Consider the following 14,270-nt stretch of genomic DNA (forward strand, 5'->3'; position numbering starts at 1 on the left):
CTCCCTCTCCCCCTGTGCTCTCCCCCCTCTCTGCCCCTCTCATGTGTATGGGTGTTTTGTCTGCATGTGTCTGCGCACCACTAACATGCCTGCCTGATGCTTGTGGAGGTCAGAAGAAGGCATCGTATCCTCCCAGAAGTGGAGTTACAAATGGCTGTGAGCCATCATATGGGTTCTGGGACTTGACTCTGGATCCTCCCGAAGAGCAGCCAGTGTTTTTCCTAACCCTGAGCCATCTCTACAGCCCCATCTTTGCCACTTTATCGTCTTCCTTCCATACTTCCTGCCCTTCCTTCCTCCTTCCACTCTTTGTTGACCACTGGGCACCAGGGCTTTTCTAGATCCTGTGGAAATGGAAGTCGACTAGATAGATGAAATTTATAGTCAGCGGGATGCAAGATAACCAAACCAAAACAATTGCTTCAAGGCAGAGGGTGCATCAAAGGATGAGAGCCCTCGGTTGGGAGGGGTCAGCTAGGAAGGTGATGTGACTAACCCAGGGAGTAAAGGGAGCCACTCTCTGACCAGGAACCATATGCAGCCATTACCCAGGAAAGGGGAGGGTTGAGGCAAGCACAATGGTGTGTGCCCAGGACCTGCTCAGAAAAGGCCATTCGAAGGCCTGTGTGCACCCAACAGAGTTAGGGGAGTCGGAGGTCAGGAGGTTAGAATAAGGAACAATTAATTTCTTGGGCCCTTTTGTTTTTTGGATTTGTTTTTCTTGGAAAAGTGTCAGGGGCATGACCACCTCAGGTGCAGAATAGGCAGAGAAAGCAGGCAGGTGAAAAAAAAAAGCATTTCTGAGAGAAAGAAGTAATATCAGTCACAGTCAGGGGGACTAGGGAGACTGGTGGGGTGCGGGCGGCAGATGCTCAGGCAGGGTCACGCGCAATGTGATGGGGCATTCCCCAGGGTATGCTGAACAGAGCCAGCAGGGTGAGGAGTGAGATGAGGTTAGAGAGTCAAGGTTTAGGAGTATAGTTAGGAGCACTGCTGGGCTTCTCCCAGAGGGGAACCCTGATCAGGTGTGCGCTCTATAAGCCTCTCAAATATAGACAGGACTAGGGAGAAGCAGGAGGCACCAGCCAATGGAGTCCTCTCTTCTTAGACAATGCAGAAGAGCCAAGAGGCTGAGCCCAGTGCCTCGATCTCTCGGAGCCTCCTGTTTGGGGAGGACCCACAACCCCTGTCTCAACAACTGCACGCTACCAGTCTACAGGACAGGGAGCCTCGTGGCTCCCCCAGCGTCTCCAAGGTGGGCTCAGAGTACCTGCCCTTCTGTACATATGAGCAGCCCTTGGCGAGGGAGGAGCTGGCCCAGCTGGCTGAAGTTGGCCCAGGCCACGAAGCTGGCTGGAGCCATAGAGGGAGGCTGTTCCTCGAGGACTCAGCGCCACCTAGTGGCTTCTTCCCATACTACCGCTCCCAGGAAGAGTACCTCACCGGTGCCACCACCCCACGAAGCTGCCGCTGGTGTCTGGGCTCCAGAGACCCCTTTCCAGGAAGTGAGACACAAGACGGCTACCACCAAGTGACAACCAGAGATGGATGCCTTGTGAGTTTGAAGAAGCCGCAGGAGGGCAGGCAACACCAAGTCTCTGGTCTTGCCTGTACCCCAATGAGACCTTGGCCAGGTCCCTGATGGCTCAGTAGCTAGAGGCACAGAGACTAGGAGGGACCATCTAACTGTACATCAACTCCCCCTCCCCTTGCAACAAAGTGGTTCTGTAGATAAAGAATTGCATACAAGAATTCAAGGAAAAGCCTGAAGCCAGAGCTGAGCCCCTAGAAACGTTTGGTTACTTCTTGAAATTGGTTAGAAACATGTCACACCTAGACACTAGATGTGAGCCATTTCATTTAATCCTAGTGATCATGAGACAAGGCTAGTGAGACACATCTCCTAGAAAAAAAATCAAAGGAACACAGCTTAGGTCACCCAGCTGGCAGATGCCAAGCCTGGCTTCTGACCCAGACCTGTGCCCTCTAATCTCATGAGCAAGCCCCACCAGCAACCACACCACTGGGCATGGGGTCTACGGACTGCAGAGATAAGTACAGAGTTCAAAGGTCAGGGTCAGACTTTTTCCCATAGTGGCCTCTGGATGAGGAAGCAACATTGCCAAGGGCTCCCCACTTGGTAGAACTTAGGCCCTGCCCATCTCCTTGATCACCCCTGCAGCGTTATAGGCCAGGCTCCATCTTGGCATCTGGGCCTGAATCTAGCTTACATCCTGTTTTTCCTCACCCAGTCTCCCCTGGCAGGGCCAGACCTCATCTCCGGGTTTTCACCCTCACCAGCCTGCTGTTGCTGCTTGGGAGGGCTCATGTGTGACAACGACCAGGATCCCCCTCTCGCCAGGCACCATGTTCTTGGTGCCTCAGGATTTGTACCATACTACAGAAGCCCCGACGAGAGGCTACGCACCAGCCCTGTGCTCTCCTCCTCTGTGCTGGGGGGCTCGTGGGAGCGCCCCCCAACCTGTTGCTGCCAGCCTGGGAAGGCACAGGAGTGAAGGCAGCGGGGACTTCTGGGGTGCCATACTCCAGCACCTCCTGGCCATCGAGGGGCAAGGGGAACCAGAAAGGAGGTCCCCGCAGCTCAGGCCTCCTGCCCCAGGACCACAGCTGGCCTAGTGAGTGCCCAGCCCTCAGACCTTCATCGTTTGTCCCTCCTGGGGTGGAAAGACATCTTTTACTATGAGGGGGATCCTCCTTTCCCCAACAGAGGCCCACAGAAAGAACCGTCTCTCCCCTCCACGCCTTCAGTGCCTGGTGATGGCGCAGTCTTCCACCTTGGTGCCTCCCTCCTCATGTCTGTGCTTGCCTTTCTTGTTAAGCAGCAGAAGGGAGAGAATTGTGCCACATTCAGCCACCCAATGCCATGCCCAGAAATTCACCACCCTACCCCATCTACCCCACCTTATTCTCCTAGGTTGGGAAATCTGTGTGTGTGTGTGTGTGTGTGTGTGTGTGTGTGTGTGTGTGTGTAATCACAAAAGTAGCTGCAGGGGGATTCCCACTGTGTCCCCATTTGGACCTCATTGTTGCTCCCGTAGCTTGTGGCAAGCCTGGGCACAGGGAGCAGGGCTTCCTGGATGACCTGAAGGTACACAGTACACACTGGCTTTGTAAATAAATCATCACCACCGAGGCTGGGGGGCCTTGCCATCTCAGTGTGGTGCTTCAGAACCAGGCCCCACCTTCCCTCCACTGAGCATTTATTATGAGCCAGGAGCCTGCCTTGCTAGACTGTTAGAGATAATCTCATTCCACAGACTAAGAGCCAGGCTCGGCGAGGTGGGCAGGCAGGCTTCTGATTCTGAACACTGGCATTAGCAGAGGCTGTAGGAATGGTGGGATTTATGGGCCAGGAAGCTGAGCAGGAGCCTGATGGCACAGTCGGGAGATCCAGCAAGGCTCTGGCTTGACCCATTCACCCCCTCACCTGCCCCTTTCCACCCTGTGTGTGCCCGAGCTCCTGAGTCTGGTTCTCCTGATTCTTCTAACCAGACCCATTGGGGAAAAAAAAAATCCATGTTGCTTTAGAATTTTATTCTTTACCCTCCCCCACCCCACCCCACTTGTTACGGGATCAGAGGAAGTTATTTTGGAGTTCTTTGAATTTGCCCTTCTTCAACATGGGCCTTTGGCCTGTGCGGTGATTACCCTGACCTTGGGACAGAAATCGGTGGGTAGTGGGCATGCTCCAAAACCGAGAGTGATCTCAGACTTGATGAAGCTGAGGAGGTTGGGTCCGGTAGGGCTGGTGTCTCAGGCATTTACTCTCAGCTGTTCAGAAGGCGGAATCAGGAAGAGCAAGGTCATTGTTACATTGTTACTCTTCGCCCCTTAGCTAGACCAAGACTCTATCTCAAAGTTTAGAAAAAAGAAAGGGTAAAATGTTTGCGGGTGTAGGAGAAGCTCTAGGATCAAGTTCTGGGCCTTTTTTAGTAGGTGTGTAAATGGCTACAGAAGTACCAGACACACCCAAGTCTTGCATCAAGTGGGCAGACCTGGGCATCGATCGGAAACAAAATGGCTTCTTGGTGTCTTGCCCTATGACCCTAGGCTTGAGCTCTTCCCTCAGAGGATAGTTGGAGATTATTGGCTGAGATTATAGTACGCGTGCCCCTGGGGTGAGAGTCGACTGAGGTGGTAGATCTACCAGGTCTCCTGAGAGTAAACACTGTTTTGAGAGGAGCCTGTGTTCTTGTCACGTGGGTGACGTAGTTGTCTGTCCACGCACAGCAGCAACCATCCTCCCCGAAGACTGGCACTGATCTGTAGATGCCACCTTCCATGTGACCATCTCAGTTCCTGGTGCCACCACCTGGTCCTCTGCCATGAGGCTCCAGCCCATCAGCATCCCGACCCACCAGGGAGCCAAGAACTGCTGACCTCCACCGGCTCCCAGGCTACTGCTCAGTACCATTGCCCGGCGCCGCCATCTTTCCACGTGGGTGCTATGGCCTCTCCCCACAGCCTGCCCATCTGCCCTCAGATTTTCTTTCTGCACACTGCTAGCCTCTGCTCTTCCAATAGCCATGGGTGAGCACGCAGCTAGGTCTCCAGCACACGGAGGACACCCAGCTGCCTCTCATTTATGCCCCTACATATTTCACTTGGCTTCCCAGTGAGGTTTCTAGCAGCGGTGGCCCTTGGCAGCCTCTTACACAGGTACCCTTCACTTTCAGACGCCCAGCCTGTGCCCACTGTGTCTAACTGAGGGGAGAGTCAGTGGGGCGACAGGCAGTCCTCGGCCCTCAGAACCCGGTACGGAAGACAGTACAGGAGTTCCAGGACCCTGCGCTGGCATTTTGGGTGTGACACAGTTGGCATGCTAATCCTGTGTTATGGATGATAAAGAAACCGAGGCAGGGGAGTCTTGGCATTTATTCAGAGGAGCAGGAATTATGGGCTTTCGGGGAAGTCACTTCCCTTCTTGAGTCCTGGCCTGAAGGAGCATTTGGGGCTTGGAGTGGAGCAGCCCATGAGTCTCACAGTCATCACCAATTAGTGGCATTAGTGAATTTGACCTCCCACCTGCAAGCCTGGTGGTGTTGTCTGACCACCCACCCACAAGATGGGTGCCTCCTGGCAGAGCCAGGCTACAAACTGCAAATGATCCTGAAGCAAGGTATTTTTTTATTTTATTTTATTTTTAGTATACAGCTCCCAAGAAGACTCTCCGTGGCTCCTCTGGCACCCTCAGAGTGTCTGTCTGTCTGTCTCTCTCTCTCTCTCTCTCTTTCTCTCTCTCTCTCTCTCTCTCTCTCTCTCTCTCTCTCTCTCTCTCTCTCTCTCTCTCTCTCTCTCTCTCTCTCCATCCTCAGACTTCTCTCTGAACCCCTTTAATGCAGAGCCTAGCTCCTTACCAGCCCGTGGCAGGAAACCCCTACATTCTGTCTGGCGACCACACCGTCGTAGTCCTAGAAGCTCCGAGTGCTGTGCAGTAGCGCCCCCTCCTGGCACATCTTTTCAGGACAGCTGGCATCCCTGAGGTCTACAGTTTGATTCTTCACACACTGCCTGAGAAGGCACCACAGCTGCCTTATACAGACCTACACCCCCAGTTGCAGCAGCTGGTGACCCAACCATGGCCCTACGACCAGGCAGCCTCGTCCTCAAATGGCCGATCCACCTTCACTCCACAGTCAGGTGCTGCCGCGCAGCTCTCGAAGCCTCACCGGGTGGAAGACAGGCTGAACATCATCTGAGCATTCTCTGGGCAGACCCCAGAGAACTGCCCATGAGGAGGGAACCATATTCCCAATGACAAGCTCACACAGCAACCCCCAAAACGTGTGTGGGGCCTGTCACAGACATCAGTCAACTGTCTTTCTGTCGGTGGGGAAAGGGACCTGGGCATCAGTGCAAAAGCTTGGAGGCAGGAAAGCAGCTGACACCTCGGAGGGCCTGAAAGAAGCCAGGATTCTGTGTGGCTCTGGGAAAGGCCCCTGGAGAAGTGTGAGGTAACTACCTCCTCAGCTCTGCCACGAGTAGGACTCCGTCTTCGGCTGACATCAAGTGGCTGGCCCTTTAGTCATTGCCCCATGGCCTGCCTGGTTAAGGCACCTCTGAGTGTTGAGTGAACATCAGGCCTCTGCAGCCAGAGTGGACAGGCAGCCACGTGGATATGTTCAGCACAGACATGGCAGAATGTCTTGGTGTGCACTTGAGCAAAGGCCTGGCAGGAGAAGGTGGCAGTCAGGCAGGATCACAAGGGAGTTAGGCACCCAGGGTTAGCCAGAGAGCAGGGTAGGGTGGGGGAGGCATCTCTACAAGGAACCAGTACATACAGTTCCACACAGGGCAGGAATGTGGGGTGTGAATGCCACATTGCCTGGCTGGACTCCAGTTGGACAAAGCTAGGTGGTAGGAGGAAGGAGCGGAAAGGCCACTGGACTCCGTCTCAGACCTGCACATGCCTTAATAGGGAATTAGCGAGTACAGTCAAGGCCACAGAGTCCCCGGAGGGCATTGCACAAAGGTGGCCAGAGCAGAGGCCACGCTTCAGAAGCCTGCTCTAGCCAGCCATTGGAGACGGGGCCCAGGACCAGGTCAGAGGGAACAAAGAGCCTATGTCCATCATGCTCAGTGAGGGCACAGTCAGAGTCTAGGCTGTCAGAGGACAGCAGATGTTAGAGTCATCGATAAGGGAGAACTCCAGGAATTCCTGGCCGGTGGGATGAGCCCTGGGGGCAGGAGAGGGGGGGGGGAGAAAAAGAAGAAGAAGAAGAAAAGGAAAAGAAGAAGAAGAAAAGAAGAAGAAAGAAGAAGAAAGAAGAAGAAAGGAGAAGAGAGAAGAGTGAGAGAGTGAGGCTTATACTCAGGTTTGCATGGCAGCTTAGTGGAGATGCAGTTTCCCAAGCTGAGGGGTATGGAAGAAGCATGGGGGTGGGCAGGGTTGGGTGGCAGAGGGAGGAGTTCTCATGGATGTGCTTGAAGCATCAGTCTCTCAGGTGGAGGTATAGAAGAGGTTCTGTGCTCAGAAGTGAAGCCTGGGGTCAAGTGAAGTAGGGGATTATGCATGGAGAGATGAGGGTGTAAATTCAGGAAGGTTCATGGAGATTCCCAAGAAACCCCATATTTACATATGGATAGGAGGCAAAGGAGGGGTGAATAAAGCCGCTGGCCCTCACCACAGCGGCTGGCCAGCGGCTGGCTCGGGTGTAGATGGTGCACACAGGGGAGGAAGGTACGCTTAATTAGAGAAGAGTTGGAAAGCCAGGACCACTGGCTGGGTAGATTCAAGGCACAATCAGGAGATGCCAGGCTGCAGAGAGAGCCTTTCCTGACTTCTGGAAAGACCTCTCCTCCAGTGCTTCCCAGTAGCGTCCACGTTGCATCCCAGGCCAACTCTCTCTTCCTTCGCTGCTCTCTCAGATGCAAAGACTGACTTTTGTTGCCTTGAAGGAGCCAGTGAGAAACCAGAAATGGGCCCCATTATCCAAGGATTCCAGTGCCACCCCCCACATGCCCCTACCACACAGGCGACGCTGCTGGGGTTCCCTGTGTGGAAGAACTGAGGGAGAAATGGAATGGAATTTCTTCCTGGCTCTGGCAACCCAGGGAGCCCCTCCGAGTCTCTCTGTCTCTGGATTCCTCTCTGAGAGGTTAACTCTGAGCCCTGGTTTCCCTGTGAGCTGGTTGCTTGTGTTCCCAGCCAAGAGGACAGCTTAGATTCAGACAGCGGCAGCAGCGCTTTTGCCCCCTAGAGGCAAGTCCAGGAAGGGTGACAGCTTTGGTCCCTCGCCTGGAACCACAGGACTCAGGACTCCACGCTGCCACATGATGTCGGGTTCTCTCAGGCCTCCTTGTGATGTGCTTCAAGGACAGGTTCATGCATGCAATCAGGACTGTGAGGACTTCAACTCTTCTCACTAGCAATCGAAACAGCAGTACCCTGGGCCAGGGAGGCCGTCCAATCTGCCAGCAATGCTGCCTGCCAACTCAAGACCACCCTAATGGCGCTGACACAGGACCGAGGAGCTGGCCATCTGCCTGGAAGTACTAGGTGGTCCCACAAGAGTGGCTTTGGGATCTGGCTGGCTTCACATTGGATGTGCTCCAACAGTACACTCACCAAAGGGCCGCTCTTGGGAGATGCTCCATTTCCTTTCCCAAAGGTTCCAGGACCAGATCATGGGCATAGCAGAGTACGGCTTGGAGCTGAGTGCTGGTGATGACCATGTGGCTGAATGGGTCAGCATGTGCATATAAAGGGAGCTCAGCTGTGGGCTGTGGTTCTTCCCTCTCCCATAGGGCACTGCAAGACTCCCCTTGCCAACCTATGCTTCATGCTTTATCCTGCACCCACGGGGGTGGCTTTGGCTCTGGAATTAAAAAATGAACTCTGTACACATCCCATGGAGGAAGGAGATGGGACTACAGGAGGACCCTGAGCCTCACTCCTCAGCAGATTCTAGAGCAGGGGTCAGTGGTCAGTCAGGGTCTTGTCTTGGGAGGAGAAGCCTGGCCAGTTGCTCTTAAATATTGACCCAAAGATGCCATCCTGGGACAAGAGCAGGCCAAGCAGAGGCACTTCCTATAGGCATTATCCATCACTCCTGTTACCTTTGAGGACTATGTCTGGGACCCTGAGCTGCATCCCTGCTGGAAGCTAAATGGACACACTGTTGAACACAGAGTCACCCACAGAGGCAGGGGAAGGCAGGACATTCCGAATGTCCTGGAACAAGGGCACCTCGTGTGGCTAGCCTGGATGTCTCTGGCTTCGCTGGGTGTGTGGTCTGCTTACAGAGGGAATCTGAGGCAGAGGGAACCATCTTTTGGCTGGGACAGTAGGTTGAGCCAGAATCTGGTGGGGATCTTTGGCCGCTGAACCCCCAGCTATGCCTGACGGAGACTTTGGGCCACTAGGTTCTCTGAGCACAGGGCTCCGAGAGGGCATGGCTAGAGGAAGGGCCACATTTGACAGGAATCATATTGTCAGGCCAGCACAGGGCAATACTAACATGTACCAAGTGCCATCTCAGGAGGGGAATGGGGCAGCAGTAGCTGTGTACATTCTAGAGCACATAAATACGTGGAGGAGAATGTGCCTTGGGGTGGGTAGGCGAGGAGTGTTTCTGCCAAGCAGAGAAAACAGGATTTGGGTCCTGCAGGCTTCCCCAAAGGAGAGAGGTGCCTGCCTCAGAATTCTGGCTAAGAAGAATGTCGCTGGCTGTGGCTTCCCTTCTGGCAGCTGCTCAGCAGTTCTCTATCACCTTAGTTCCTGGCAGGTCCCAGAGGGAGTCCCCAGCCTGGCCCTTGCCGTTCGGAAGGCTGGTCAGGGCAAGCTGAGGTCTCTAGGGCTGTGCTGTGAAGTTCTATGAGAAGGCCTCACCTGTATGGAAGGTTATGTTGAGTTATTGACTGATCCCTCGAATGTCGTGACTGTAGGAGGTTGGAATTGTGCAAACTGCGAGCCAAAGTTATCTTCTGTTCCTTTAATAAGTCCTTCATCACCCATCTCTGTGTGAGACGAGCATCCCTTTGACTAACAGATAAAACATCCGAAATGTGCTGAGAGAGCATCTGGAACCTGTAATGGAGTTCTCTCGCCTACTGGAAAATGTTTGCTCCCTTTGTGGCGATTAGGCTCCTAACGCAGGGGCTGCCCATTCAGGCTAGACCTGTCCACAAGAAGGGGGCTGTGTGCCCACATCAGAGGGGCCACAGGAGGTTCCTTCTGGGTAGCCTTTTCCCCGCGGAAGGCCATGGTTAGGAGAAAAAGTTGGAATCTGCTCAGACCGAGATCTGGCCGCGTTCATCCCTGCTCTGGCCACGTTTCCAAAGGATTACCCTCTCTCTGTGAGATGCATACACATTTTAGACTTCAAATATACCGGCTTTCCTGGCTTGTGAAGTGGGGTTCACAGACTTGCTGAAAAGGGTAAGCCCCAGGGAGAAGGCTTCCCTTAAGTGCAAGACAACCTTGGACTCATTCAGAGCTGGTATTTATTTGGAGCTGGCTTGGACACTGATTTCTGGGTGTGGTGCCTCCCACTACCTTATTCAGTTTCTCTCTAGTAGGTGGGACTCTCAAATCAGGGCATGCAGACCGTGTGAGGCCTGGAGGAGGAGAGGGAATCTCAACTGTAAAAGTGGCCTGGGAAATTGTGTATATTCCATCTCACAGTGAAACTGTCCATGGCTTTCAACCAGTCATTCAAAGCATTTGAGAATTTCTAGTTTATAGATATTGTTCGATTACAGTTTTTGTGCATGTGTGTGTGAGTGCATGCGTATGTATGTGTGTTGCAAGTGTGTATGTGCATGCACATGTGTATGTGTGCTTGCATGTGTATATGTGTGTATATGCATGCGTGCACACGTGTGTACATGCTTATATATGCATGTGCACATGTATGTGTATTTGCATGCTTATGTATGTGTTTGCACACGTGTGTGCTTACACGTGTATATGTGTGCATACGCACATGTATGAGTGTGTATACATGTGTATGTATATGCATGCACACGTGGTATGTGTGTTTGTATACATATGTATGTATGTGCATGTGAGTGTGTGTGTGTGTGTGTGAAGAGAACCTTAAGTCTCCTACTGTTTCCCACTAAGCTGTCTGACAAACAAGCGAGCCCCCCCAGTGCTGCTCCTGTCTCTGAGTACCCTGCCCCCAACTCTGAAGTTCCAGGCACTCAACCACATCCGGCATTTATATGTCTTCTGGGAACTCAGGTCCTCATGCGTGCGCGGCAGGTGATCTTTCCCACTAGCCCATCTCCCCAAACCTTCAGTTATTGCAGGGCTCTTTGCCTTTAACACAGGGAGTCTTCCCAGGTGAGTTCTATTGCAGGCAACGTTTGGCGTTTGTAAAGCTTCCCTCCTTCCCTCTTGATAAACTTTGCAAACATGTCCTAAACAGGGGCTGGCTCCTTCCGCTTTCACCCGGAAGGCTCCGAAACGATATTGTTGGGGTGAGAGTAGTGCCAGAAGAACCAAGGGAATGCCCCTTGGGGACTGGGCGCCCGCTCCCTAGATCACATCTTGTCGAAGTGCTGTGCCTTTAAGATCCTCTGGGGGCGGGTTGTCAGCCACCCGCCCTCATTCGCTGACAGCCCGAGCGCGGGTGGCTGGAACTCGGAGTTTAGAGAAGAACCTGCAGAGTGACCGAGTTGTGCCTCTGCTGTGCTCGTGGACCCGTGGGGCCATGCCCGACACACACTGAGCGCGGGCATAGCGCCGGCTGCGGGAGGGCAAGGCGCACGCACGCTGCGTCGGTCATGGACAGCTTCCAGCTGGAAGACTTTGTGGCAGGCTGGATCGGAGGTGAGTGTGCTTGCGAAAGACCACCGCCACCCCCGCACCACAGGGCAAACTGGCTGGCAGCGCCGTGCCAGCTGTTTGCACCCGGCGTGCTCAGTCAGTGCGCTTTGCATTGCGGGTTTCCGAAGTGAGCGACGCCTGCAGCACCAGGTGTCCCTAGCCCAGTCCGCTCGGCTGGTCCTGAGGTCCCTCCTAGTCTGTGAAGTCAAGCTCTTTAAGATTCACATCGATTTTCTCGAGCTTCTGATTTGCCTCAACTTAGGCCCCAACGAACTTGGGTCCCATAATGATTAAACCACTGCTCAGAGCAGACAACCAATGGAGCCATCCCAATGCTCGCACACCCTTCCGTGACCTGGGGCACACCTGGGTTTGGTGACATCTCCAAGTAACTTGTGCTTGCGTCGTCGTTTAGCTTGGCAGCTGAATCCAGGTCTCAGAGTGGCCAAGAACTTGGACTTCAAGATCAGGTTGCCTTAAGGGCATTGATCCTGAAAGGAGTGGAGCCCGCAGGGTAGGAAGGGGAGCCCTGTGATGTCGTTGCTCTAGACAGCTGAAAGGAATCCCTCTGGCCTGGCCGCTGTGAGCCATCAGCTCTCTCAGCCTTCAGTGACCCCATCTCCAGCTCTTCTGGATCTTTTGGTGCTCCACCTCCCCCTCAGGTGTCCCTATATTCACCATCAGTTGGTCATAGCAAAAAGAAAGCAAATTAGCCCGGAGTAGTTAACAAAATAAGTTTCTGAATAAAGCCCAGCTGGGACTTGCTGTGTCCTGAGGTCTCTGTCAAGTCAGAGATTGAGAGCCTGAGTCTCCGCCTCAGGCTCACTGCAAGGCACATCCCATACCCGGTCACCTGCAACCTACGGACGGGATGCTTAGCAGGTTCTAGGTAGGCTGAAGTGCCTGTGCTGTGTCTTCAAAGGTTTGTATTCTACCTCCAGCTCAAGTGTACGGTTTGATGATTTTTAGTAACTCCACCAAGAGGTAAAACACCCCTAGAAGTTGCAGAGTACTTTTATGCATGCCTCGTCTCCCCTGTGATTCATGGTTGTGCCCCTACCTCTCAGAACAGCCATTGTCCTATATATTTGCTTTTCTTGGCTATTGCGTATTGAATCCTGCATCCTGTGCCCTTGGTTCTGCTTATACATATTTCTCTCATTACATAGCAACCCCAATGAAATAGATGCCTTTACAGCCTTATTTAGCAGATAGGAAATGGAAATACAGAACAATTTGGTGACTTTCCAAAGGTGGGCATCTACAGGCACTAGGATTCTAATCCAGGTGACAGGGCACCAAGGGTCTGCTTAGGGCCTTGGAAGTTCTTGAACCCCTAAACTTACCTATAGCGGCTATCTTCCTTAATGACACTGTGCAACACAACTTCACTACAATGTCCTCCGCATTTGCTTGAAGCTCTGCGGACTTCCTGAGCTTCAGAGACTACTGCCCTAGCACCCTACTTTTTTACTTTCCACCCCTGATTTCAGGTAGGTGGTGAGGGTGAACAGGGAGATGCCTGTCTGCAGCTGACTCTGAGCTACTACTGCGGACCTGAGGATGCCTGCCCTGCTCTGGTCGGGGAGATGAGGTGCCCTGGGAACTGAGCTCCTCCCTCCCTGCTGGGCAGAGTGAGGCTTCCTCTGCTTCTGTTCCCCTCTGGGCTGCTCAGTTCACAGAGTGTGGAGGGTGAAGAAGACAGGAGGTTCTTGCCTGGCGTGTTAAACTCACTTCTGATGGCAGACTTATCATCAGTGTGGTCCTGGAGAAAGAGTCCCGTGTGACTGTCAGTTGCTGGGCACCATAGAGGTGTCTTCTAGATTTGAGACTGTTTTACACCAGTATGTGTGTAGCCAGGTGTTGTCTGTCTGTCTGTCTGTCTGTCTGCCTCTCTCTCTCTCTGTCTCTCTATTTCTGTCTTTCTGTCTCTCGTTGCCTCTCTCTGTCTCTGCCTCTGTCTGTCTGCCTCTGTCTCCCTGTCTCCCTGTCTCTGTCTCTGTCTCTGTCTCTCTCTCTCTCTCTCTCCCTCTTACACTCCTGCTTTGAAGCAATTCATTTCATTGTTTGCTAAACCCATGCTTTAGAGTTTACTGTTTAACATGACTGAAGAAGAGCCTGCATCCATTCAGTGGTCACTCCTAATTCCCCTCTCTATACCCCTGGAACCTATTTATTTGTTTTCTGTCTTGTGGTTTTGCCTATTCTACCTAATTCCTTTAAATAAGGTTGCACAGAACATCTGCCTTTTGGGTCTGGCCTCTCTTGCTTAGCATACTGTGGATCTTAAGGCTTGCCCATATTGCAATAGGTTCATCCTTCCTGTTTTGTGACCCCAGGTAACATATGGGTGACAGACCCAAGAAATAATTCCATCGAAGTCTAGCTTAACAAGTCAGCTTACTGGAGTTACTCACAGAGGTATAGGCAAGGGGTTAGTTGCAGGAGCCTGGGTGACTCACAGGCAACTGCTGCGCTGAACACACCCCAGCATGGCTGACAGCTCCTGAGAGCTGATGCATATGTGTTTTCAGTACAACTGGGCAGTCTCCTTTTCTCAGCAGCCTTTACTGTTGATGGAACGTTGGAAAGAGAATCCTGTAAATCTTTTAAGTTTCAGGAAGTTCTGAGACTTGTGAGTTTTACTTCCTGAGTGTTGGTAGCCTCCAAAATAGAATGTTTCTGTTTGGAGGAAATGGGTGCATAGTCCTACTCGAAGCTAAATAACAATCCATTTTTATGTACCATGTTTATATGTTATATGTCAGTTAATGAACATGGGGTCTGTTCCCAACCTTTGTCACATGTGATGAATGCTGTGCTGACCATGAGTGTACTTGTTTTGTTTGAGTTCTTGCTTTTAGCTCTTAGGCATATAACTAGGATGGAAAATGCTGAGTCGCGTCGCGATTCTGTGTTTAACTTCTTTGAGGAATAACTGAAGGAAGCCGGAGGGCAGAAAAAAAAAAAAAAA

The 14,270-nt window shown here is 52.5% G+C and overlaps 2 protein-coding genes across 4 annotated transcripts in view; both read left to right on the top strand.

Moving 5' to 3' along the window:
* The window catches only part of LOC116081911, a 4,516-nt gene extending 1,347 nt beyond the window's left edge, over positions 1 to 3,169 (top strand). For both annotated transcript variants that reach the window (XM_031358644.1, XM_031358645.1), the window contains 2 exons: positions 1,109 to 1,555; positions 2,253 to 3,169. In XM_031358644.1, coding sequence (XP_031214504.1) covers positions 1,109 to 1,555; positions 2,253 to 2,516 — 711 coding nt within the window. In that variant the 3' untranslated portion in view covers positions 2,517 to 3,169. The remainder of the gene's footprint in view (positions 1 to 1,108; positions 1,556 to 2,252) is intronic.
* Positions 3,170 to 11,115: 7,946 nt separating this feature from the next.
* The window catches only part of Slc25a48 (solute carrier family 25 member 48), a 40,230-nt gene continuing 37,075 nt past the window's right edge, over positions 11,116 to 14,270 (top strand). For both annotated transcript variants that reach the window (XM_031359029.1, XM_031359030.1), the window contains exon 1: positions 11,116 to 11,299. In XM_031359029.1, coding sequence (XP_031214889.1) covers positions 11,254 to 11,299 — 46 coding nt within the window. In that variant the 5' untranslated portion in view covers positions 11,116 to 11,253. The remainder of the gene's footprint in view (positions 11,300 to 14,270) is intronic.

Source organism: Mastomys coucha, unplaced genomic scaffold, assembly GCF_008632895.1.
Source record: "Mastomys coucha isolate ucsf_1 unplaced genomic scaffold, UCSF_Mcou_1 pScaffold7, whole genome shotgun sequence".
NCBI classification, from domain to species: domain Eukaryota; kingdom Metazoa; phylum Chordata; class Mammalia; order Rodentia; family Muridae; genus Mastomys; species Mastomys coucha.